Here is a 26,827-nt window from a genome sequence, read left to right as displayed (position 1 = left end):
ATTAAATTATGTTTAATAAAATTGGCACACAAAATATAAGAATATATTATGATTTTTTTTCATATTAATATAAACAATTTCAACGATCATTATTATAATACATCTTTATTTATAAATTTATCAAAAATGTTATATTTGTATCGTCGAACTTTTTTTTAAAAGTATTGTAACTTTTTTTTTTCAAATTCTTTATCGTTAATAAAGTTGGAATAAATATAAATTAAAAAAAAAAAAAACTAAACAAAATAAAGATATATGTGGTTTTTTCGACTAGAAAATGTCTGAAGATGTTAGAAGACTCGGATTCACATCTGCGTCAAGAAGATCGCACGCAAACATTTGTAGGTCTGCAGTCTTCAAAAAAACAAATAGCATGTGAAGGCTAATGTATGCGTGTGGTCTGCATGGCGTAGACAGAAGAGCCCAAGAAGATCTGCAGACAAAAAACAAACAACACCCAAGAAAACGTATGTTGCATAAATTTGTTAACTAAATGAAAGATCAAAGATGTCAATACTATCATATATTAAATTTGGGAAAATTGTTTCGACTTTACCCTTTTAGTCCCTAAAGTTTTTTAAGAGAACAAACTATTTTTTATCGGGACGATTTGGTCACTTTTGACAAAATGAAGAGGTAACTCAGTTACCCCTTTGCTACATAGACATTTAACTAATTTCGAAGGAGGTGCCAAAGTAGTACAAGTCAGAAAGTTGAGGTTATATTTAATTAAAATGTAATTAATTTTTACAATATATCTTCTTCATTCGTAAATCGTATTTGCAGATTGCTTGAACGAAATTGGAGACCGACTTCCTGATCTCGAATGAATGAAACAAAATTGGAAAGGGAGACAATACCCTTAAGCGAGAGTGGTGGTTGGTCGGAGGGGGTCGACGAAAGCAGCAACCGGTGGTGGCGATGGTTCATAGCAGCGACGACGTGGTGGTAGGGGCTACTCTGGCAGCTTCTATTGGTTCGTTTTCGGTGAGCTCGACATGAAAGGGAAAGGATGGACAAGCAATTGGTCTAAATCAAAGCAAACAACAACAACAACAAGTGGTTGTAGGCGGAGGTTGGCACCTGGGTTTTACTCCGATCAACAGGGAAAAAAAGAGAATGGAAAGGGTGGTGCCTCTCGGTGGTGAAGGAAAACGGGACTATAGGTGGCTGAGAAAAGAGCTCCGACAACAACAATTATGGTGGGTGTTGGTGATTTCTGATGGGGAACAAGATGGTGGCAATGGTGGTTCTATGGTGGAACAAATCCAAGAAAGAGAGGAAAGTTGTGGTAGTGGTGTTTTTACATGTTTTATTAATCTAAGTAGTGGGGGAATATAAGATGGAGTTTATGGTGGATGGGTTCAGAAGGAAGAAACAAGTTTTTTACACATTTTCGTGTATATCACCGGAAGGGAAAATTTTAGCACGATTCTTCATTTATTTAGTTGACTTTTATATATATATATATATATATATATATATATATATATATATATATATATATATATATATATATATATATATAGAGAGAGAGAGAGAGACCCAATTTTTATTTTTATTTTTTTACTAAAAAAATTTCAAATCATAAATCACATCAGCTTTAATTTGATATATTAGGTCGTAGTAAAAAAAAAATAACATCAATTTGTTCCCTAAAAGGATACGAAAAAAACTTTATCAATTTGTTCCCTAAAAGGATACGAAAAAAACTTTATCAATTTGTTCCCTAAAAGGATACGAAAAAAACTTTATCAATTTGTTCCCTAAAAGGATACGAAAAAAACTTTAAGGAATAAAATGGTAAAATCAAAATATATAATATGACCATCATTTTCCCATTAAATTTCTAAACAAACCGAGAGATCTTTCATATCCATAAATAATTCTAGTGAGGGATATTTGTTAATTAAAATTGTTAGGATGTATATTTAAATTAAGTTTTTGTTTTATTTTTTTTGGTTCCAGATTGTTTAGCCATTTTTCTTGAATGAGTTAACCCTAGCAATTCTATCTATATGTTTTTGTATTTGATGATCGAATAGGGTTTTGTGTTAAACACCAATTTCTTGGCATTATTCATCATATTTTGCTTTCTCTTGGGATATATTTGTTCTTGTACTATATTTGATTATTCATCGTTTTTTGTGTACGTCTAGTTTTTTTCTTTGGTTTTAGGATTTATATGTCTTTGATTGTTGCTAACATGGTTCATAGATATGACTATCTTCGGTTTATTGGTGCTCAACTAGATGGTAAAAATTATGTTTATTAAAGTGATGTCATGAAGAACATGTTGTGTAGAAATATATGATATAATCTTACGGCACAAAAGTTAAACATACTAACGAGAAAGCTACCAATTATGTAATATCTTGACCTTTGGAAAACCAATAATTTTAAGATTATTATATGGATCACTAAGTATGTTGTTTTATTGACACTCAACTAAGTATAATACAACCACATAATATTGGATTCATTTAAAAAGATTATACACTCAGTTAAACATTTCCAAATATTGTTGGATACAGACACTTGTGCCATCCATCGTAATAATATAACAATACTTTTTATTCTAAACTTATTAAATATGTTGAATTGAATCATTAAAAGTATAAATTTCTAGGTATAGTTCTTAATGGTGTTATAGTCTTCTTTGGAAGGATTATGTGTGACAGTTCTTCATTGTACCGCTCATCCCATAGTTAAATCGATTGTTCATGGATTAATTACAAGAGACTTGTCCTCAAATCTCATTATCGATAAATGATATAAACTATGTACTTCCCTTGTTGTTTTGGTTATCCCGTAATGATCTCGTGTTACAATCTACTTTATACTAACGATTAAAGTCGTTTATGATTGATGTGCTTTCTACAAACAAAATAAGAATTAGTAGTATGAGTACCAATTATTATTCAACAAAGGAAAACAACAACACCCTTCACACCAAACCAAATCATTTAAAACATTTCAACAAAATCCTTCTAGTCCTACGCCATAAGCACCTTGTTTATCTTTGTTTTACTTGTCATCACCATGTGCTATCTACTTTGGATCCATATGTTTTTTAATAGTTCAAAGAGTTACTTGATCTAATCCCACTCATATGCCAAGTTCCTCACATAGATGTTTCTTTTCACCTAGTTCTTCCGGTATTCCATCCTTCTTATGGATCTTGGAATCTGGTGCATCTTATCATAATTCACCTTAGGTGTCTTCATTTGTATCTATGTATTTTATGATTATTAGTGGTATATATATGTCACTAAAGCTTTTGTGTTTTGTTTTTACTCCTAGTGTATCTCTTACTCCCACTTATGTCTTTATATTCCCAAGTTTGCTTTAAACTTACTTTAGTTAGTCAATTATGTAAACATGGTCATTAGGTTTTTCTGTTATGGTTATCTTTATTACGTACAACACGCACTATCTTAAAAGATTATCGGGACCGATGGCATGCTAGGTGGGTATATGTCATGGATGAGCAAAAACTTGATATGACTAGTCGGTTCATTACTTGTCATACTATATTCATTTGTGGCATCTTCAATTTTCTCGGCCAGAAAGACCGATTTAATTTATGCTTTTAAAATAAAATCAGAGTAATTTTCCAAAAGATGTTGCGGAATTTATTCCTAAAACAAAATATAATAAAAATTTTAACAAAACATTTCTTAAAGTGTGGAAAAATTGGGCATTTTGCCAATGAGTTTCCGTCTAACAAAAGGATGTGTTTTGGCTGTAATGAAGAGGATCACATTTTGAAAGACTGTCCGAAAAAAGAAAGAGGCAGCAAAACCCAACATTCCCCCAAAGCCGAAAGCAAGAGCCTTCCAGATGACACTTGAGCCTGCGAAGGATGAAGCTGATGTCGCTTCAGGTACCTTTCTCGTAAACGAATTACCTGCTCAAATTTTGTTTGATTCTGGAGCCAACTACTCCTTTATTTCGCATGAGTTTGGTAGAAAACTAGCTTTGCCTATTGATAGACTAGATAATGTTTTATTAGTTGAAGTTGCTAGTGGCAAGTTTGTATCTGTTACTCATCGCATGAAAAATATCTTCATTGACTTGAATGAGAATAAGTTCCACGAGGAATTATTTCCTATAGAACTAAATGGTTTCGACATCGTTCTGGGAATGGATTGGCTTAGCGCCAATGATGCCGAAATATTGTGCAGCAAGAAGATAGTAAAAGTAAACCCGCCAGGGAAAGAGTCATTTATGGTGTACGGGGATAAACGCCGAGTAAATTCTAAACTCATTTCCCTAATGAAAGCCAGAAAGTGTTTGACCAAGGGATGTACATCATATTTAACATTCGTGATCGATGCTAAGAAGGAAAACAAGGTGATGCAGAGTATTCTAGTGGTGTGCGATTATTCGGAAGTATTTCCCGAAGATCTTCCTATATTACCACCTGATAGACAAGTGGAGTTCAGAATAGACTTGTTACCAGGAACCACGCCAATAGAAAAAGCACCTTATCGATTAGCACCGATGGAGATGAAGGAGCTGATGATGCAACTTCAGGATTTATTGGACAAAGGTTTCATTAGACCTAGTTCATCACACTAGGGAGCTCCAATGTTATTCGTAAAGAAAAAAGACGGGGGCATGAGAATGTGCATTGATTACAGAGAGCTGAATAAGGCAACGATAAAGAATAGATATCCATTGCCGAGGATTGATGACCTGTTCGATCAACTGCAAGGCTCAAGTTATTTTTCAAAGATCGATCTTAGGTCAGAATATCATCAGCTGAAGGTAAGAGAACAAGATATCGAGAAGACTACATTCAGAACTAGATATGGACACTACGAGTTCTTGGTTATGTCGTTTGGACTAACCAATGCTCCAGCAGCGTTCATGGATTTAATGAACAGGTTCTGCAATCCATTCCTTGATAAATCTATGATAATGTTCATAGATAACATTCTGATTTACTCGAAAAGCCAAAAGGAGCATGACAGACACTTGCAAGAAGTATTAGAAATCTTGAAGAAGGAGAAGTTGTATGCAAAGTTCTCCAAATGTGATTTTTGGATTAGAGAAGTCCAATTCTTGGGTCACGTGGTCAACCAAGAAGAGATAATGGTTGATCCAGCAAAGATTGAAGCTGTGATGAAGTGGGAACAACCGATATGTCCCACGGAGATCCGAAGCTTTTTAGGATTAGTTGGGTATTATCGAAGGTTTATCCAAGGCTTTTCTTCGATAGCTACTCCATTAACAGCTTTGACCCACAAGGAGCTACTTATGCATGGAATGATAAGCATAAGGAAGCATTCGAGTTGCTAAAGAAGAAGCTATGTGAAGCACCGATTCTTTCTCTACCCGATGGAGTTGAAGACTTCGTTGTTTATAGCGATGCGTCAGGTGTTGGGTCGGGTTGTGTTTTAACCCAAAGAGAAAAGGTGATAGCATATGTGTCTTGACAGTTAAAGGAGCATGAAAAGAACTACCCCACACGGTAGTTTTTGCTCTGCAAATTGTAACATCCGGATTTTACCAGGTATCTTGTAAATTTAATTTTGTTGAATTGTGAGGGGGACTCGGCGAGTGGGAGCTCAGACTCGCTGAGTAGGGACGCGGAATTGAACAATGGATCGCGGCTGGACTCGGCGAGTCCAGGATATGGACTCGGCGAGTCTGCGCTGTGTAGAGAAACCCTAAAATCCCGGGCTTGAGGCCTATTTAAAGGGCCTTATGGCCGTCATCTGTGCTCACCCAACCCTTAGAGAGAGACCCTTGTGTTCTTGAGTGATTGTGGAGAGAGAAGAGCATTTCTTGACCTTGTGTGTGCCATTTAGCAAAGAAGAAGGAGATTCTAGGCAAGAGGAAGCAAAGGAGGCTGCTATTTCGTGGATTTGGAGCTTAGATCATCAATCTAGAGGTATGATTTCGGTCCATATTCTGTTTGGTGAAGCATTATGCGATTTAGGGCTTATTATGGTCATTTATGGGATGATTTGATGCCCAATGGTTCCCTCCTTGTGTTGAGGTTATGGATCTGGATCCATAGAGGTCCAGAGAGCCTCACTCATCAAGCTTTATGTATAACAATGGAGTCTAGGACCTTGTGTTGTGGTATTTGAGTCAAAAACATCATATATGGTCATATAGAGGTTGTATGTGCATCAAGATTGTAACTTTACGTGCTAAATGAGCTTGGAGGGACTGGATCTATGGATTAATGGACTGGATCTGACCTTATGAGCAAGATTGAGTCATTGCATGGCACGGACTCGCCGAGTCTGAAGAACAGACTCGGCGAGTAGCATGAATGTTGCCTGACCACACAGTGAGTGGTCTTGCCGAGTTGGGGAGGGTGGACTCAGTGAGTCAAGGGGGAGTCAGAATGGACCGGTGGATTGAGTCAAACTGGACTCGCCGAGTTGTTCTTGAGACTCGACGAGTTGAGTCGTGGTGGCCCCACAACTCATGCCAGGTGGAACTCGTCGAGTTGAGTGAATGCTCGACGTGTCAAGGGAGGATTCCAGGGAAATTGGTGTATACGCTCAGACTCGCCGAGTCGCTATAGCGCACTCGCCGAGTCCGGTCAAAGTTGACCGTTGACCGTTGACCAGCGTTGACCTAAATTTACTTGTTATAGTGTGGTCAACCCTAGTTGGGAAAGTGTTAATTAGGGATGTATTGTGCTATAGGGGGACTACAGCTCGGCAGATCGAGTGATTAGCGATTTCAGGTTTACGATTTACCGAGACACACGAGGTGAGTTTTCTCATTATACTTTACCTTGAGTAGGTAACCAGAGTTATGTGATAAAGTATTTGTATGCTATGTATGTTATGTGTTGTACTGCATTATTTCTATGTGGTTTATGTGGTGCATGTCTATCAAAGCTAGAACCTGAGGGTTCACCGAGTTTGGGTGCACGGACCCACAGAGTTATAGCCTAGAGTGGCTAATATGTGTTATATGTGGTATTTTGGGGAACTCACTAAGCCTTGTGCTTACAGTGTTTGATGTTATTGTTTCAGGTACTAGTGACGACCGCGGGAAGGCGCCGGCTTGATCCGTACACACACACGTTTGGAGCTTGATATTATGATCTTGGGATTTTGTATTGTCTTGTTTGGATAATTAAAATGGTTGTTTTTATGAATATTGATGGAATTATGTTTTATAAAAATTGAAAAAAATTGTTTTGAAATTTACGGCGTTACAAATTGGTATCAGAGCCTTGGTTTGAGGGATTCAGGTACACCTTCGGGGGTATTTGAACTCAAACTGAGGAACTGAAGAGGTATTTTCAAAATAAATCCAAAATCTTCTAAGAGGAAAAGATTTTCCAGGAAGAAACGTGTGTACGATCAGTCAGCGCCCGAACGGTGAATTCCCAAAATACCTTTATATTACGTGATAATTATTATTAATATGATGTGTTTGTATGCTAGAGTAGGCTAGGTATTGCTAATAGGACTAGAGTGGCCTGTTTTGTGATGCCTTAGCCTAGGGAGGGGTGAGCTGCTATGAGATGCTGAGAGTAATTAGGTAGCAGCTAGGGCTTTGTGTGAGATCTGTTACAAAGCGATTTAAGTATAATAGAGTACTTGGGGATTGGGATCCGAAGAGGAAGATTTGGGGTATGTACTGTGACGGTGCGGACAGCAGTATTGGGCCCGTACTACTGAAAGCACCGGTGCGGTACACAGTCCAAATAAGAATCTTGGGATACCAAGAATCAAGGAGGGGTGGATTGTCGAATGTAAGGGTGTTCGAGTGAATTCTAATTATCGCATGTTGTATTTCAGAGGTTGATCATGGTGAGGACACGTCACATGCCGGAGGATGCCGGACCTAGTGATGAGGAGATTCGACAGATCATTCATGAGGAGGTGGCTGCGGTCATCAGAGCTGAAATACCAGAGATGTTCGGGTCTATTAAGACCGCGTTGATTGAGACATTTGACGAGCGCTATGCCGCTCTTTCTGAGGCTGCTGTTGCAGCGGCTACCGCAGCGATCGCTGCGGCAAGACCCCAGGGAGGTGATGCGTCATTATTTAGGGAGTTCAGCAACACCAAACCACCAGAGTTTGATGGTACGCAGGATCCGGTGGCAGCTATGAGGTGGATATCTGATATGGAGGGATGCTTCTTCACTTGCTCGTCCCCTGAGCATTTGAAGGTTCGGTTCGCGCTGAACCAGCTTCGCTTGGGAGCGAAGGACTGGTGGAAGTTTGTGACGGCGCACTTCACACCTACTGAGCTTTCGGCAGTGACCTGGGAGAGGTTCACTACCATGTTTCGAGATGAGTACGTTCCTCAGGTGGAGAGGGAGCGTCCGGCACATGAGTTTCTGACCCTCAAGCAGGGTACCGAGTCAGTTACAACGATTACGAGGATGTTTCATGAGAGGGCGATGTTCTGCCCTGAGCACGTGTCCACCGAGCACGCACGTATGAGCCGTTACCTGAGCATTCTGAGACGGGATATTCGGGAGTTCGCTGCGAACTCCTCGTATCGGACATTTGCTGAGCTTCAGGCAAATGCTCAGAAGAGGGAGATTGAGCTTGAGACTCAGGCCAGGGAGGAGGCGGAGTCTCTAGGGAGGGATCGGCGGCCGGCACAGTCCCAGCCGGCAGCCAAGCGGGCCAAGCCCGCTGATCCCAGACCCGGGAGCCAGAAGGGCCGCACTTGTGGGAAGTGCGGCAAGGGTCACGATGGAGTCTTTCGAGCAGGGTCTTGCTACAAGTGTGGCAAGGAGGGGCATATGGCCAAGGACTGCCCCAAGGGGTTTGCTGTGTGCTTCCACTGCAACCAGACCGGACACCGGAAAGCAGAGTGTCCGCTGCTGCGCGGAGCATCTCAGGGGTCTGCTCCCGCCGCCATCAGGACTACAGAGAGTCGGCCCGTGAAGGCCGAGGCACCGAGGGCTCGAGGGAGAGCCTTTCAGCTGACTGCGGAAGAGGTCCGCGCTGCACCCGACGTTGTGGCTGGTACGTTTCCTTTCTATTATTTATTTATGGGGTTGAGATATTATGCTTATATTATGCTATGCATAGGTACCTTCCTTGTGAACTCTGTACCTGCTTTAGTGTTATTTGACTCGGGTGCGAGTCGATCTTTTGTATCTTTGACATTTAGTCAGCATATCAGTGTTAGTCGTGGGGCACTGAGTCGGCCCCTGCGGGTTTCCATAGCCGCCGACAGAGTGATTTGTGCCACGGAGGTCCTCCGGGGATGTGTATTGGAGATTTTTGGGGTTGAGTTCCCGATCGACCTGATTCTTATTGCGATGGGTGATGTCTGTGTTATAGTGGGCATGGACTGGTTGAGCCGATTCGGCGCGGTTATCGATTACGAGCGTCAGCTGGTGACTATACGAGATCCTAGTGGGGGAGTTCTTTCGGTTTACGGCGAGGGTACACGTTCTGGATCAGCCTTTTGTTCGGCTGCTAGGGCGAGGCAGTGTTTACAGCAGGGCTGTAAGGGTTTTGTGGCGTATGTGATGGATACACGAGTGATCTCCGAAAGACCGAGTTCAGTGGATGAAGTTCCGGTGGTGCGTGAGTTTCCAGACGTTTTTCCCGAAGAGTTACCAGGTGTGCCTCCCGTGAGGCAAGTGGAGTTCGGTATCGATTTGGTTCCGGGAGCCGCGCCTATCGCTAAGGTGTCGTATCGCCTTGCACCTCCAGAGATGCAAGAGTTATCCTTGCAGCTTCAGGAGCTGCTGGGGAAGGGGTTTATTCGGCCGAGTAGCTCGCCGTGGGGAGCACCCATCCTGTTTGTGAAGAAGAAAGATGGCTCGCATCGCATGTGTATTGATTACCGGGAATTGAATAAGCTGACGGTCAAGAACCGTTACCCGTTGCCGAGGATCGACGATTTATTCGATCAGTTACAAGGAGCATCTTGGTTCTCCAAGATTGATTTAAGGTCGGGCTATCATCAGGTGAGAGTGCGGGACGAGGACGTCCAGAAGACAGCATTCAGGACGCGTTATGGGCATTATGAGTTTGTGGTGATACCTTTTGGGCTCACCAATGCCCCGGCTGTGTTCATGGACCTCATGAACAGGGTATGTCGGCCGATGTTGGATCGGTCGGTGATTGTGTTCATTGATGATATTCTGGTATATTCGAGATCTAGAGAGCAACACGAGGAGCATTTGAGGGAGGTTCTTGGAGTTTTGAGATCGGAGAAACTTTATGCAAAGTTTTCCAAGTGCGATTTCTGGTTGCGGGAGGTCCAGTTTCTGGGACACCTCGTTAACCAGAAAGGGATATTGGTCGATCCGGCCAAGGTTGACGCAGTGATGAGGTGGGAGGTGCCAAGGTCACCTTCTGAGATCCGGAGTTTCCTTGGGTTGGCAGGGTATTATCGGAGGTTTATTAAGGATTTCTCCAAGATTGCAGTTCCACTCACCAGATTGACCCGGAAGGGTGTTGCATTTTTATGGGGTCCCGAGCAGCAGACCTCCTTTGAGACGCTTCGCCAGAGGTTGTGTGAAGCTCCGGTATTAGCTCTTCCGGAAGGGATGGAAGGTTTTGTGGTATTCTGTGATGCATCGATGTTAGGACTGGGAGCAGTGCTGATGCAGAAGGGACATGTGATAGCATATGCATCGAGGCAGTTGAAGCCTCATGAGACGAGGTACCCCACACATGATTTGGAGTTGGGGGCAGTGGTGTTCGCCCTCAAGATTTGGCGGCACTACTTGTATGGGGTTCGTTGTACGATTTACACGGACCATTAGAGCTTGAAGTACTTGATGGATCAGCCTAACCTAAATATGCGGCAAAGGAGGTGGTTAGATGTGGTCAAGGATTATGATTACGAGATCTTGTACCACCCGGGCAAGGCTAATGTGGTAGCCGACGCGTTGAGTCGCAGGGCGGAGAGTACTCCACTGCGAAATGTATGTTTGAGATTGACCGGATAGCTCCAGTTCTGGACGCCATTCGTGGGGCACAGGCCGAGGCTGTGCGTCCGGAGATGTAGAAGAGAGAGCGGGTCGTTGGGTTGGTTTCTGAGTTTGTATCGGATAGTCGAGGGCTTATGACTTATCAGGGCCGGATCTGGGTACCGTTTGTGGGCGGCACGCGTACTACATTGATGGAGGAGGCTCATAGATCGAAATTCTCGATCCATCTCGGGGCTACAAAGATGTATTTGGACTTAAGAAAGGAGCATTGGTGGCCTTGTATGAAGAGGGATGTCGCATGGTTTGTTGAGAGGTGTTTGACCTGTCGAAGGGTAAAGGCCGAACACCAGAGACCGCATGGCAAGTTGCAGCCATTGGAGGTTCCCGAGTGGAAATGGGAACAGATCACTATGGATTTCATCACCAAATTGCCGAGGACTGCCAGAGGAGTCGATGCAATTTGGGTGATTGTGGATAGGTTGACAAAGAGCGCTCACTTTCTTGCCATCGGTGAGAGTTCTTCGGCGGAGAAGTTAGCGGAGATTTATGTGAGGGAGGTTATGTCTCGGCATGGGGTGCCGATCTCGATTGTTTCAGACCGCGATGTGCGTTTCACTTCCCGTTCTGGAAGAAATTTCATGAGGAGTTGGGTACTAAGCTGCATTTTAGTACCGCATATCACCCCCAGACCGACGGCCAGAGTGAGCGGACGATTCAGACACTTGAGGACATGCTTCGAGCATGTGTATTGGACTTCGGGGGTAGTTGGGATACGTATTTGCCCTTGGCAGAGTTTTCCTACAATAACAGCCATCATTCGAGCATCGGTATGCCACCCTTTGAGCTGTTGTATGGTAGGAGGTGTCGGACTCCCATTTGTTGGGGAGAGGTTGGGCAAAGGGTAATGGGCAGTACAGAGATCGTGAATCAGACGACAGAGCAGATTCAGCTGGTCAGACAGAGGTTATTGACCGCTCAGAGCCGACAAAAGAGTTATGCGGATAGACGCCGGTCCGAGCTTGAATTCCAGTTCGGCGACTTCGTTCCCCTGAAGGTTTCTCCTTGGAAAGGAGTGATCCGGTTCAGGAAGAGGGGCAAATTGGGGCCCCGGTTTATAGGTCCATTTCGTGTGATTGCAAGGGTAGGCCGGGTAGCCTATCGGCTGGAGTTACCAGCAGAGTTGGGGCAGATTCACAACACTTTTCATGTATCGCAGTTGAGGAAATGTATAGCCGATGAGTCGGCAGTGGTTCCATTAGAGGATATTCAGGTAGATGCAAGCTTGAATTATGCTGAGAGACCAGTGGCCATTAGGGATCGGAAGATCAAGATTTTGAGGAACAAGGAGGTACCTTTGGTATTGGTTCAGTGGCAACATCGGAGGGGATCAGAAATGACCTGGGAGCCGGAACGTATGATGCGGAAGCAGCATCCGGAGCTGTTTTAGAGCGAGACTTCGAGGGCGAAGTCTAGTTTTAGTGGGGGAGAGTTGTAACATCCGGATTTTACCAGGTATCTTGTAAATTTAATTTTGTTGAATTGTAAGGGGGACTCGGCGAGTTGGAGCTCAGACTCGCCGAGTAGGGATGCGGAATTGGACAATGGATCGTGCCTGGACTCGGCGAGTCCAGGATATGGACTCGGCGAGTCTGCGCTGTGTAGAGAAACCCTAAAATCCCGGGCTTGAGGCCTATTTAAAGGGCCTTATGGCCGTCATCTGTGCTCACCCAACCCTTAGAGAGAGACCCTTGTGTTCTTGAGTGATTGTGGAGAGAGAGGAGCATTTCTTGACCTTGTGTGTGCCATTTAGCAAAGAAGAAGGAGATTCTAGGCAAGAGGAAGCAAAGGAGGCTGCTATTTCGTGGATTTGGAGCTTAGATCATCAATCTAGAGGTATGATTTCGGTCCATATTCTGTTTGGTGAAGCATTATGCGATTTAGGGCTTATTATGGTCATTTATGGGATGATTTGATGCCCAATGGTTCCCTCCTTGTGTTGAGGTTATGGATCTGGATCCATAGAGGTCCAGAGAGCCTCACTCATCAAGCTTTATGTATAACAATGGAGTCTAGGACCTTGTGTTGTGGTATTTGAGTCAAAAACATCATATATGGTCATATAGAGGTTGTATGTGCATCAAGATTGTAACTTTACGTGCTAAATGAGCTTGGAGGGACTGGATCTATGGATTAATGGACTGGATCTAACCTTATGAGCAAGATTAAGTCATTGCATGGCACGGACTCGCCGAGTCTGAATAACAGACTCGACGAGTAGCATGAATGTTGCCCGACCACACAGTGAGTGGTCTTGCCGAGTTGGGGAGGGTGGACTCAGTGAGTCAAGGGGGAGTCAGAATGGACCGGTGGACTGAGTCAAACTGGACTCGCCGAGTTGTTCTTGAGACTCGGCGAGTTGAGTCGTGGTGGCCCCACAACTCATGCCAGGTGGAACTCGTCGAGTTGAGTGAATGCTCGACGTGTCAAGGGAGGATTCCAGGGAAATTGGTGTATACGCTCAGACTCGCCGAGTCGCTATAACGCACTCGCCGAGTCCGGTCAAAGTTGACCGTTGACCGTTGACCAGCGTTGACCTAAATTGACTTGTTATAGTGTGGTCAACCCTAGTTGGGAAAGTGTTAATTAGGGATGTATTGTGCTATAGGGGGACTACAGCTCGGCAGATCGAGTGATTAGCGATTTCAGGTTTACGATTTACCGAGACACACGAGGTGAGTCTTCTCACTATACTTTACCTTGAGTAGGTAACCAGAGTTATGTGATAGAGTATTTGTATGCTATGTATGTTATGTGTTGTACTGCATTATTTCTATGTGGTTTATGTGGTGCATGTCTATCAGAGCTAGAACCTGAGGGTTCACTGAGTTTGGGTGCACGGACCCACAGAGTTATAGCCTAGAGTGGCTAATATGTGTTATATGTGGTATTTTGGGGAACTCACTAAGCCTTGTGCTTACAGTGTTTGATGTTATTGTTTCAGGTACTAGTGACGACCGCGGGAAGGCGCCGGCTTGATCCGTACACACACACACGTTCGGAGCTTGATATTATGATCTTGGGATTTTGTATTGTCTTGTTTGGATAATTAAAATGGTTGTTTTCATGAATATTGATGGAATTATGTTTTATAAAAATTGAAAAAAATTGTTTTGAAATTTACGGTGTTACACAAATATGGAGGTATTACCTCTATGGCACGAAGTGCAAACTTTTCACTGATCATAGGAGTCTCCAATATTTCTTTAATCAGAAGGAATTAAATATGAGGCAGCAATGTTGGCTAGAATTACTCAAGGACTACGGCTGTGAGATACTTTACCACCTTAGTAAAGGTAATGTTGTTGTTGATGCTCTGAGCCGGAAAGTCAATCTTGAAAGAAAAAGGCCAAGAGCATTGAGAATAGAAGTTTTCTTACAATTGTGGAGAGTATAAAGAAAGCTCAAGAAGAAGCTTCTGAGAAAAATGACCGAAAGGAGGCATGTTTGGGCAAAACGTTGGTGTTTGGTACAAACGGTCATGGATTGTAGGTATTCCAAGATCGTATTTGGGTGCCTAAGTCAGGAGGAATAAGAGATCTTCTGATGGAAGAAGCTCACAAAACCATGTACTCAATTCGTCCTAGCAGTACTAAAATGTATAGGGACCTGAAACCCTACTACTGGTGGCCAACGATGAAGCTTGATGTTGAAAAGTATGTGGTCGAGTGTGTGACTTGTGCGAGAGTCAAGACACAACATCAGAAACCATATGGGAGTTTAGAACCTTTACCTATGCCTATGGGTAATTGGGAATACATTGCCATGGATTTTGTCACTAAACTGCCCAGACCAAAGAACAGTCACAACATGATTTGGGTGGTCATTGATCGCTTCACTAAGAGTGCGCACTTCATAGCAGCCAATGCGAAATGGTCTATGGATAAGCTTGCAAATTCTTACGTGAAGGAAATTGTGAGGCTTCACGGTGTTCCGTTAATGATTGTATATGATCGTGATAGTCATTTCACCTCAAAGTTTTGGGAAAGTCTACCAAGAGGAAATTGGTACCAAGTTATGTTTAAGTACAACTTACCATCCGCAGACTGATGGTCAGAGTGAAAAAACGATACAAACACTTGAAGATATGCTGAGGGCATGTACCCTAGAATTCCTAGGTAATTGGGATGAACATTTACCTTTGGTAGAATCTTCCTACAATAATAGTTTCCACTCGAGCATAAAGATGACACCTTATCATGCTTTGTACGGACAAAAGTGTCGTACGCCGTCTTATTGGCTTGAGGCTGGGGAAAAGCAGTTTATGGGGCCCGAGATGGTCCATCAAACCGCTGAAAAGTGGAAAATAATTAGAGAAATAATGTTAGCAGCTCAAGATCGTCAAAAGAGCTATGCTGACAAGAAGCGAAGGCTGATGACTTTTGATGTTGGAGATTTGGTTTTTCTTAAAGTCTCTCCGTGGAAGGGACTTATAAGATTTGGTAAAAGGGGAAAGTTGAGTCTAAGGTTTATTGGACCGTTTAAAGTTCTTTAGAGGATTGGGAACCAAGCTTACAAGTTAGAACTACCAGAAGAACTAAATGGTATTCATAGCACTTTCCATGTGTGTTATTTTAGGAAGTTCAGGGGAGAAGTTCCTGATATAATTCCAATTTCGGAATTGAGAATTGATGAAAACAAGAGGTTAATTAAAGAACCAGAGACAATTGTTGACCGAAAGACTAAGAAGCTTCGACGCAAGATGGTTGAATTAGTGCTTGTCCGTTGGAAACATACGAATGGGCCAAATCTCACCTGGGAAACAGAGAGTGACATGTTGAGTCGCTATCCGCATTTGTTTGTTGATGTGTGATTCCGGGGATGGAATCATCCTAAAAGGGAGAGAATTATGAAGCCCGTGTTTCCAGGCTAGGCATTATCATTGATGTAATAGTCTAGGTTAACCCTTGTAACTCTTTTTGAAGTATTAATGATGAAATATTTGAGTATTATGTGACTTATGTGTTTATTTTCTTAATTATTATAATTTAATGAATTAAGAATAAAATAAGCATCAAATTTAAAGTGTTAGATAAGCCCGATATCTTTGCTTGAATATGTAGTGGTTGAAACAAGGATTCTGGAGATATAAAGAATGCCGAAAGCCGAGTTATAACGAAGAAGTTATGACCCGTCGAAGTTTCGCGACAGAACCGACAACGCTGAGTAACGTAAAAAGTAAAATTTACGTTAGAGCAATATTTAACCTTAGTGATCTAAACGAAATTCATAGATTTCGTTAAACCGAGAGCGTGCATAAAAAGAACGCCCAAATTTGCTCGTATGAGGAAGTTATGATTTTCCGAAGTTTCGACTTAGTAGTATGCAGTCCGAATACTCGATTTGAGACTGAGCGGTTTTTAGCCGAAATAATCTAAATAAGAATTGAAGATCTCATTAATAGTAGTGAAACGATAAAAATACAAGCGAAAACGGACGTCAGATGAAGATGTTATGAATTTATAACGGAGTTTTCCTGCCCCGGCCTACTAAAAATAAATAATAAAAATAAATTCAAAATTAGCTGACGGAGTCTAAACGAAAGTTGTAGAGTGTAGTCTCACTTACGCGTGGATATAAATAACGTCGAAAACGGAGTTCGTATGAGGAAGATACGATTTTTTGAAGTTTATTAAATAATTAAATATTAAATTTAATTATAAATACCCGATATTATCCAAGAGGGGGGGGGGGGGGGGAGTCAGCGACCTTATCCACATTACGCCCAGTGTAACTTAATTTACGCCCAACGTAATTCGGGGTTTCAGCCCCCTATAAAAGGAAGTCGAGGCTGCCGAGTTTCAGTTGCTCATTTCTCTCATTCTCTCGCATTTTTACCTCGTTTTTCGTGCAAGAAATATTCCGAAGCCCCGATATCATTCCCGAGACCCGAAGCAAGTCCCGAAGCCCCGAAGATCCCGAGAAGTAAAATTCCCAAGCCGAAGCTCTGCCCACGAGGATCCCGACTTTTGTGAAGATCTTCCAGATCTGCCGAAGAATACTACTTCTACAAGCCGTAGTGCTGTCCGATCATCTTTTGATCAAGTGAGTGTGTAGTCACTTTCGTCTAACGCATCATTATGAAGTATTTTATACGAAATATGTGTTATGTGTATATTTTGTTGTTATATGTGTGAATGTATAATCACTTTCTTCTATCTCATAGATATGATTTATTCTTTATGAATATATATTGAGTGAGAATGCTATACAGGTTTTATATATTGAGTGAATATTTATTCTTTATGAATATTTATACTTTCTTCTATCTCATAGATATGATTTATTCTTTATGAATATTTATTCTTTCGTCTCATCTGTTGTTTGGAATATATATTGAGTGAGAATGCTATACAGGTTTTAAACTATGTATAAAAATATATATTTTTATCTACTAATATGTTGGGTAGAACATGGGTAGATAGTTGATGTGTGATAAACATATGAGAGGCCTCAATGTTGTTTTTGATTCAGTCATCTAGCGGAGTTTAGATGACGACCATAGACTTTTCTAGACAGTCATGTGGAATGCTAGCAAGCTCGCCACCTGTAGGTGTTAATGAACTTGGGTGTTCATTCGTTGTACTCCATCCCCCTCATGGTTGCCTTTTTTGACATATATTGCCAGGAAACCCCCGAATGCATGTGTTGTCGCCCTGATGAAATATTCTAAGACTAGGTCCCTTGTGTTAGTTGTTTTAGGGACGTAAAGTGAGAATAACAGGAATGGATAATTGTGTTATTGTTGGTTGTTGAAATTAAAATAATTATTTATTGTGGGTTGAAAACCCTATATGCTCACCAGGCTCCCAAGCCTGACCCTCTCAGTTTCTTTGTATTACAGGTAGTGGTGCTAGAGCATAAGTTGGATGATTTGTCAGGATATTTTGGATTATAGACATGTTGTAAGGTTTGTATTGAAATGTTTATGCTTTTGGTCTGTTTATCGGAACATGACATCCCAAGTATTGTAATATAATGAAAAATACATTTCTTTAAGAAATGCTTTGGTAAATCTTATTTTTATCATATTTCGTTTTGGGAATAAATTCTGCAACTCTTGTAATCAAAGGATTACTCTGAAATCATTTTAAAAGCATAAATTAAACTGGTCTTTTATAGCCGTGATTTTGGGGATGTTACACCCCCCCTCCCATTAGGATGATTCCGTCCCCGGAATCACAAATCAGTAAACAAATGCAGATAGTGACTCATCATGTTATTCTCCGTTTCCCAAGTGAGATTTGGCCCATTTGTATGTTTCCAATGGACAAGCACTAATTCGACCATCTTTCATCGTAACTTCTTAGTCTTTGATATTTGCATATTTAGTCTTATATTAAGTATATATTTTTTTATCATTTATTAGATAATTTATTGCATATCATGGACAAAAGATACTTAAAAGTGTTTGAATTGTGTTTTCAGTCCAAAAGAAAAGCTTGGGGGCCACAGAAAGCAGGAGAAGTGGTTGGGAGCTCGGGAGTTGAACAAAGGAGAAAAATGTTAAAAACATAAGATACTCGGCGAGTTGGGTCGACTACTCCGCGAGTCGCATCGAAGGATCGAGAAGATAAGGACTCTAAGACTTACCGTGCACGGGAATTAAGTGATGGACTCGGCGAGTCGGTTCGAATATATATATATATATATATATATATATATATATATATATATATATATATATATATATATATATATATATATATATAGCTTTCCAGATCGACATAAAAAATTTATGGAACCCTTGGGGAGAAGTAAGCTGCGAATCAGAGTCAGGAGAGAGCTGGAGAATGAAGATACAACCCTAAAACCAATTCTGAAGAAGATTTGAGGCAAACCTACACCATTCTTACTTTAATCTATTGTTCTTCATTATGTTTAGACTTTTTGATTTCGTTTTTATGCTGTTAATCACATCAATCATGAGCTAAAACCTTTAAACTTCTGTTTGGGTAGACAAAGTTGATACTATGGATTGATTATTTATGGTAGGATTGATTTAATATTGGTGATTTTGTTTATTCTAGCTTGTTAAAGAACCTCATGTGTGATTGATATTTTTCTATTATTAGGAAGTTAATTAAGCTGTATGAACATCTCTTAATTGCTACCTCATATAATTTATATGACCACTTTGTTATATGACTAGGATTAGCGACTATGAAACTAGAATTAATAGCAAAATAGGTAAATTCATGTGTGAGCTTGTGTGATAACCATCAACAAGAGGTTAACTGAAGGACTAAATTAGTTAGCTGTTACAAGTCTAAATTAACCCGAATAAATAACCTAGTGAATTAAATTAAATTAGACAATTGATCACTGTTTGAGTTAGTTTGTTCCCTAAGGATTAGTGCAGCGAACACGAAGCTAATCACTTGCATCGGTAGCCAATAAAAGAATTAATCCATTACATTATTACCATAATATCAACCATAGGATCAATTGAGTTGAACTAAACAGAAGTCCCCTTCGTCATTGAATTTAGTTGAATCTTTGCTTTTCTAGTTTTTAGTTTAAGTAATAGTTAGTAAGTTTCTAGTCTTGTAAAACTAGAGAAAACCCCCTTTTTATTATTTAAACTTAGATATAATTAGCTCTTAGTTTTAATTTACCGTTCCCTGTGTTCGATACCCTACTTATTTAGCTTTATCACAATTGATAGGTCCACTGCCTTTGTGTGTTTATTTTATAATTAAAAGTAGGTTTAAAACTAGTTCGTTTCACACACACCAGTCTTACAGTCAACGATTCTCTCTGGTTCTTCGATTAACCTCTTGCTTTCATCCAACCTTAACTCAGAAATTGGAATTATGCCGGGAACATCTCCCGTGAACTTCCTCAAATAACACACATGAAAAGTGTTATGAATACCATCTAGTTCTTCTGGTAGTTCTGGCTTGTAAGCTTGATTCCCAATCCTATAAAGAACTTTAAACGGTCCAATAAACCTTTTACTCAACTTTTCCCTTTTACCAAATCTTATAAGTCCCTTCCACAGTGAGATTTTATGCAAAACCGAATCACCAACTTCAAATGTTATCGACTTTCTTTTCTTGTCAGCATAGCTCTTTTGATGATCTTGAGCTGCTAACATCTTTTCCCTAATCACTTTCAACTTTTCAAGAGTCTGATGGACTATTTTAGGTTCATAAATAGCTTTTCCCCAGCCTCAAGCCAACAAGACGGCGTTCAACACTTTTATCCATACAAGGCTTGATAAGGTGTCATCTTGATGCTTGAGTGGAAACTATTATTGTAGGAAAATTCTACCAAAGGTAAATGTTCATCCCAATTACCTTGAAATTCCAGGGTACATGCTCTCAGCATATCATCAAGCGTTTGTATCGTTCGTTTGCTATGACCATCGGTTTGCAGATGGTAAGCTGTACTCAGACACAATTTCGTACCCAATTCCTCTTGTAGACTTTTCCAAAACCTCGACGTGAAACGGCTATCACGATCCGATAAAATAGTTAAAGGCACACAGTGAAGTCTTACTATCTCCTTCACGTAAGCTTTAGCAAGTTTATCCATAGACCATTTCTCATTGGCTGCAATGAAGTGTGCACTTTTCGTAAACCGATCAACGACCACCAAAATCATGTCGTGACCGTTCTTTGTTCTCGGTAGTTTACTCACAAAATCCATGGTGATGTCTTCCCATTTACCCATGGGTATAGGTAAAGGTTCTAAACTCCCATATGGTTTCTGATGTTGTGCTTTAACTCTCACACATGTCACACACTTGGTCAGATACTTTGCAACATTGAGCTTCATCATCGGCCACCAATAGTAGGGTTTCAAATCCCCATACATTTTGGTGCTACCTGGATGAATCGAGTACATGGTTTTGTGAGCTTCTTCCATCAAAAGATCTATTATTCCTCCTGTCTTAGGTACCCAAATTCGATCTTGGAATACCTTCAGTCCTTGAATGTTTATACCGAATACTAACGTTTTTCCCAAAGGTTCTTCCTTTCGGTCATTCTTCTCTGAAGCTTCTTCTTGAGCTTTCTCTATACTTTCAACAATTGTCGAGACAACTTCTATTCTCAACGCCCTTGGCCTTTTTCTTTCAAGATTGACTTTCCAACTGAGAGTATCAGCAACAACATTTGCTTTACCAGGGTGGTAATGTATCTCACAGTCGTAGTCCTTGAGTAACTCTAGCCAACGTATTTGCCTCATATTCAATTCTTTCTGATTAAAGAGATATTGGAGACTCTTATGATCAATGAAAAGTTTGCACTCCATGCCATAGGGGTAATACCTCCATATCTTTAGAGCGAAAACTACCGCTGCCAACTCCAAATCACGGTGGAAACATTCGAATGGGTTGAACCTCACCTGGGATACAGAAAGTAACATGATGAGTCGCTATCCACATTTTTTTGTTGATGAATGATTCCTGGACAGAATCATCCTTTTGTGTGTGTGTGTGGGGGGGGGGGGGGGGGGAGGATTGTAACGCCCACGTTTCTAACTAAGCATTTCGGGGGCGGGGGTAAAAAGGTTGGATATTTCGGGGGCGGTGGCGGGGACGGGGGAACGAGGAAACTTTGGGGGCAGGGGCAGGGGATGTACACCTCGTCCCGTTTTCCCCCCGCTGACATCCTTACTCTCTCTCTCTCTCTCTCTCTCTCTCTCTCTAGGTAGCCTAAAATCGAGATTAGTGAAAGTATGGTGTGTGAGTAAGAACAAACGCAAAAATTGGCTTTACTGATGGAGTTCTCTCATTATTCACCGACCAACCTAAACGGAGAAGACGAAGGCCAGACGTTAATGAAAACAAATCCTGAAGAAGAAGCTCCATTAAATTGAGAACCCTAAATTGGAAACGGATTAAGCTATGAGGACGAAGAAGAAGCTCTAGTAATTTAAGACGATTCAAAATGATTTGCAGGTTTCTGATACCAATCTAACTAGAATGGGAAGAAACAGAGCAACATTGATTTCTCTTTCTCTAGCTCTTAAATAACAATTATCACATCTTTCAAGGTTGCATCTTTTGGCATCCTTTGATAATGAATAGTTGTCACCATTTTGAGCTTATAGCCTCCTTTGTTATAACAAATATGAATTGAAATCATTGAGTTGTATCGTGTCAAACACAAAATTAACAAGATGATCTATAGGTTATTATATGAACAATTGAAGTTTTCAAAGGTGTAACTTTAAATAACAAGGATGTATCTGATATAGGAAACACGAAGTAATCAATAAACGGATCTGATTCTGTACATACACTTTCAAGATTTTTTTTAATTTGTTCTTTCCATCATTTAAAAACACATACAAAAAAAAATGTTATACACATATCATCAGAGAATGTTCCGACTGGTAGCATACCTTTCGACTCTTCCGACTGCAACAGTTCCAATTCCACCAATTTAGTTCATAGATTTGGTCAAGAGCTCTGAGCCCTGAGGAGAGTTGGGATTCAAGGGGAGAGAGAGAGAGAGAGAGAGAGAGAGAGAGAGAGAGAGACCTTTTTATTTTTTAATTATTAGAATGAATACATAATTATTAAGCTTTAAAAATGAATTTAAAAATAAAAATAAATATCCAATGATATTAACATCATTTCAATTTATTAAGAGACCAAATCTAGTAAAAATAGTTCAAAACAATTTATTAAGAGACCAAATCTAGTAAAAATAGTTCAAAATCTAGTAAAAATAGTTCAAAGGATTATAAAATCAAAAGTCAATATATATTTTTTTACATAATCAAACACATGCGATATCAACTCATTCCGCAGCCATTAGCCCACCACACAAATACTTCCAAAAAAAGCATTATTTCAAAACTTGCCGTAGATGACACCTTACCACTTCTATTAACCTCATTTGTTTACTCCTAACACGACACTTTAATCTTCAATTACAATATCCTCCAAATCTTAATACAAGTCAAAATGTTGAAAAATCCCCAAAGAAAACCCAAATGACCAAAATCTCTACAAAATTTTCAGTCTAAAACCAAAAAATAAATATTGACAAAAAAACCATTTTAGCAAATTACAACAAAACAAAAATAAAAGTCAAATCTTTGAAACAATCCAAAGAACTGTGAAAATGAAGCCTGTGTTGATCAAGAATAGACCATAATCTCTAAATCTTTACTTTTTAAGAAAATTCATCTTAGCAAATCCCATAAAACAAAAATAGACAAGTTAAATCTTTGAAACTATCCCAAAAATGTGAAATTGACACAAAAATTGATCAAGAAAAAACCCTAATCAGAAATCTCCACATTTTCTATCTAATCGAGAAAAACAAGAAACTCAATTTTGGCAAATTGCTTAAATGCAACAAAACGCAAGTCATATCTTTACAACAATCTCAAAGAACAGTGAAATTGAAGCCAAAATCGATCAATAAGAAACTCTAATCTCTAAATATCTACTTTTTTTTTTTTTTTTTTCCATCCAATTCCAAACGAGAAAAGAAACCTTTACAAGAAACCCATCTTTACATATTGCCTAAAAACAACAAACCACATCATCAAGCACTCCACATAAAGCCCACGTGGAAGGTAGACATCAAAACACTAGTATTATTTTGCGCATGTGAGAATTTGAACATTGTAACTCCTATAAGGAAGCCAAATTGAAGCCAAAATTGATCAAGAACAAACGCAAATCTCCAAATCTCTACTAATCTTTCCATCTAAACCAAAAAAGAAACCTTTACAGAAAACCCATCTTCGAAGAATTGCATAAAGACAAAAATATACAAATTTACAAACCATATATACCTCCAACCCCTTGCCCTAACCTCCAAAAAGATCAAGTTTTTCAAAAACAAAAAAGAAAACAAAAAAACATGCGAATTCTTCAATGAACTTGGGTCAATTAGTCCGATCCCACACATCCGTAAAGGTCATCGTGGATTGTGATGTATTATTTGATGTTAATAACGAATGCTCTGCATTATCAGAACCTGAAGATGTAGTAGTATTGAATATGTTCTTTTTAGGATCATGATTTGCAGTCTTGTTTGGGGTGCTTCTGACCTTGAGATCCATGAAATCTGAAATAAGACCCGGTTTTGTAATATTTCCCTCATCAATTTCCATCTCACCAGATAACATTTTGACCACGGTTGACATCACGGGTCGAAGCTTTGGATTATCTTGGGTGCATAAAAGACCGATTTTTAAATATTTACACGCCTCTTCTACATCAAAATCACCATTTAATTCCGCGTCTATAAGCTCTATCAATTCGTTTTTTTCATAAAGATCCCAAGTCTGTTACATGAAACACAACAAAATTAGACTAACCCATGTGGTGTTTTCTATTTTAAATCAAGAATGTCATAAAGGGTATCTTTTTGTCCTAAAAAAAAGACCCTTTTGTGACATTCTTGATTTCAAATTAGACTATAACCCAAGTGACATTTTGTATTTGAAATCAAGAATGTCCCAAAAGGTTTTTTTTAAACACCCTTTTGGGGCATTCTTGATTTCAGATTAGACTATAACCCAAGTGATATTTTCTATTTGAAATCAAGAATGTGCATAAAGGGTATCTTCTTGTCCCGAAAAAGACTCATTTTGATGATCTTTTGAGGTCAAACCTGATGAGGATTTTAGAAAATCATTTATAGGAAAGATTGTTGCTTTAATCAGTATACAACTAACTTACCCTTTCAAGAATAAATTGTTCTTCGATTGGCAATAGTGAGTTTGTGTTGCATCTCCCACTAACAATTTCAACAAGAAGAACACCAAAACTATAAACATCGGCTCTGCGTGTCAACTGGCCACGAATTGCATATTCTGGTGCCAAATAACCACTGCCATAATCAAACCAACACAAATTTAGTGAATCTTGATGATAATAAGAATATATATAAATCAAAGACATGTGTCTTATGGACTTAATGGAATAATTCATAATCAGAAAGTACTTAATGGAAAAAAAGAAAAGAAAAGGAAAAAGGGTCTTACATTGTTCCAGCCACACGTGTACTGACATGTGTCATGTTTGCAGGGATGAGTTTTGCAAGACCAAAATCCGAAATCTTGGGTGTTAAATCTTTATCAAGAAGAATATTGCTTGCTTTAATATCCCTATGTACAATATGTGGGCGCACTTCCTCATGTAAAAAAGCAAGGCCTTTAGCAATTCCTATGCATATCTTACTTCTTGTTCGCCAACTAAACTCTAAAGAACTATGCCCATTACCTTCAAAGAAAATTAAAAAAAAAAAAATTCAATCTTTTTAGCGAAATGTAACTTCCAACACTAACAATTGAAGGGAAAAAGACGCTGAATTTGTGAAATTACCAAGAAGGGTCTGAGCCAGGCTGTTATTTTCAAGATAATCGTATACTAAAATCCTGTGGTTGCCCTCGACGCAACATCCACAAAGCTTGGCTAAATTTTCATGCTCGATATCAGAAATTACTTTGATTTCTGTTAAAAACTCTCTTGCGCCTTGTTTTGATTCAGCAGAAAGAACCTTTATAGCAGCGTCTTTCCCATGTCTTAGTCTTCCCTAAAAACGACAACGTTTTTTACACATTAAGATTGATAACGATAAAGTGCTTGAAGAACAAAACACACACACTTACCCTGTAAACGGGACCAAATCCACCTTCCCCAATCTTGTTGGCGGGACTGAAATCATCAGTCGCACATCTTAGTTCCTTGTAGGTGTAGAGTTTAAGATTCTGAACTTCGGATAATTCTGTTTATGATTAAAGAATTAACAGATTAGAAACTTTTATATGTGCATTAACAAGATTAAAAACTTATAGATCGATGATTGTTTCAGGGTTTACCATCTTCGAATTCATAAAACCGGCTAGTTGGTGGGTCTGCACTCCGGCGAAAGAAGAAAGAGAAACAACCCATAACCTATTGAGACACCGATTTCTGATTTTTGCTTGAAGAATCTTTGGTTGATGCTTCTGGATTCGGTATCTGTTATGTAAAATTATTAGTATCTAGAAATTATTAGTATCTAGAAATTGGATTGCATCAACGAAGAAAAAAGAAGCGAATCAGCCCCTGTTCTTCAAAAACAAAAACGACCTTTTTGATGCTTTTATGTAAAAATAACAGTAAAAGCATTATCATTTAAGAGAAAGTAAGCCATATTCATTAGCTAATCTTCAGAGAACTCCATGATTGAAATGCTAGCTGAAACACCCACATGCCCTTTCGAAGTTGGATTAAGAAAACGAAACTCGAACAACTCAAAAGAAGAAGATAGAACAAAAAACAAAACACCGACTAGATAACACAAATTAGGAACATAAACCTAACGAAAAGTAGCAATCAAGAGCAACCCAGTATCGGAAATTACCTCAGAAGCAACCGATCGAAGATTGGATTATGGATTGATGTGGGTATTTCAGTTGGCGGTGGATACGATTAGGTTGAGAAGGTAATTGGGATTTAGGGCAATGGAAGTGTGTGCCCCCTTCTGTGGTATATTAATCAAAGTGTAGGAAGTCAGCTAAGTAATGCGATGGATCTTGATATCTTCCTTCCTGGAATGAGCTTAATAATTCTTCTAGTTCTCTCGTATGGAGTACGGAGTATGAACACACAAAAGGTCATGAACCGAATTCACCCTTTAAAAAAGTATGGAAAGTCAACGTGAGGGTTGATTTTCAAGATTTGAACTCATACCTGGCCTCATTGTCGTCGTATAGTGAGGAATATTTGTTGTTTATACCTTTTGAGTCCCTACACTTATATCCGAATACCGGTTTTGGTTTTTATGTAAATACTTTTTGCTTTTTATTCCTTAGAATCACGATTTTGTACCATTTTTTTTTAATGTAAATGAGAGAAAAACCTAGGTGCATTTTTTTGTACATTAAACGTTGATTTTCCTTTTGAACTT

General features: G+C 39.7%; 1 protein-coding gene across 1 annotated transcript; it reads right to left on the bottom strand.

Annotated features, from left to right (window-relative positions):
* Positions 1-23,605: 23,605 nt before the first annotated feature.
* Positions 23,606-26,554, bottom strand: LOC145004908 (Protein kinase superfamily protein). Its single transcript, XM_078963932.1, has 7 exons — positions 26,282-26,554; positions 25,755-25,896; positions 25,545-25,660; positions 25,258-25,468; positions 24,918-25,155; positions 24,613-24,763; positions 23,606-24,215 (listed from the first exon to the last, which is right to left on the bottom strand). The coding sequence occupies exons 2-7, from the start codon at positions 25,825-25,827 to the stop codon at positions 23,814-23,816; spliced, it is 1,191 nt and encodes a 396-aa protein (XP_078820058.1). The 5' UTR covers positions 25,828-25,896; positions 26,282-26,554; the 3' UTR covers positions 23,606-23,813.
* Positions 26,555-26,827: the final 273 nt, after the last annotated feature.

Source organism: Lactuca saligna, chromosome 7 (assembly GCF_052625555.1).
Source record: "Lactuca saligna cultivar CGN05327 chromosome 7, ASM5262555v1, whole genome shotgun sequence".
Classification (NCBI taxonomy): domain Eukaryota; kingdom Viridiplantae; phylum Streptophyta; class Magnoliopsida; order Asterales; family Asteraceae; genus Lactuca; species Lactuca saligna.
Note: the sequence above shows the minus strand (reverse complement) of the source record. Positions and strands in the feature narration are given on the sequence as shown.

Excerpts from the sequence above, each read along its gene's own strand:
- LOC145004908 (XM_078963932.1), bottom strand. The coding sequence starts at position 25,827 with ATGGGTTGTTTCTCTTTCTTCTTTCGCCGGAGTGCAGACCCACCAACT. Across the intron at positions 25,661-25,754 it reads GTTTTATGAATTCGAAGATG|AATTATCCGAAGTTCAGAAT; the intron begins GTAAACCCTGAA and ends AATCATAAACAG. Across the intron at positions 24,764-24,917 it reads ACACGTGTGGCTGGAACAAT|TGGTTATTTGGCACCAGAAT; the intron begins GTAAGACCCTTT and ends TGATTATGGCAG.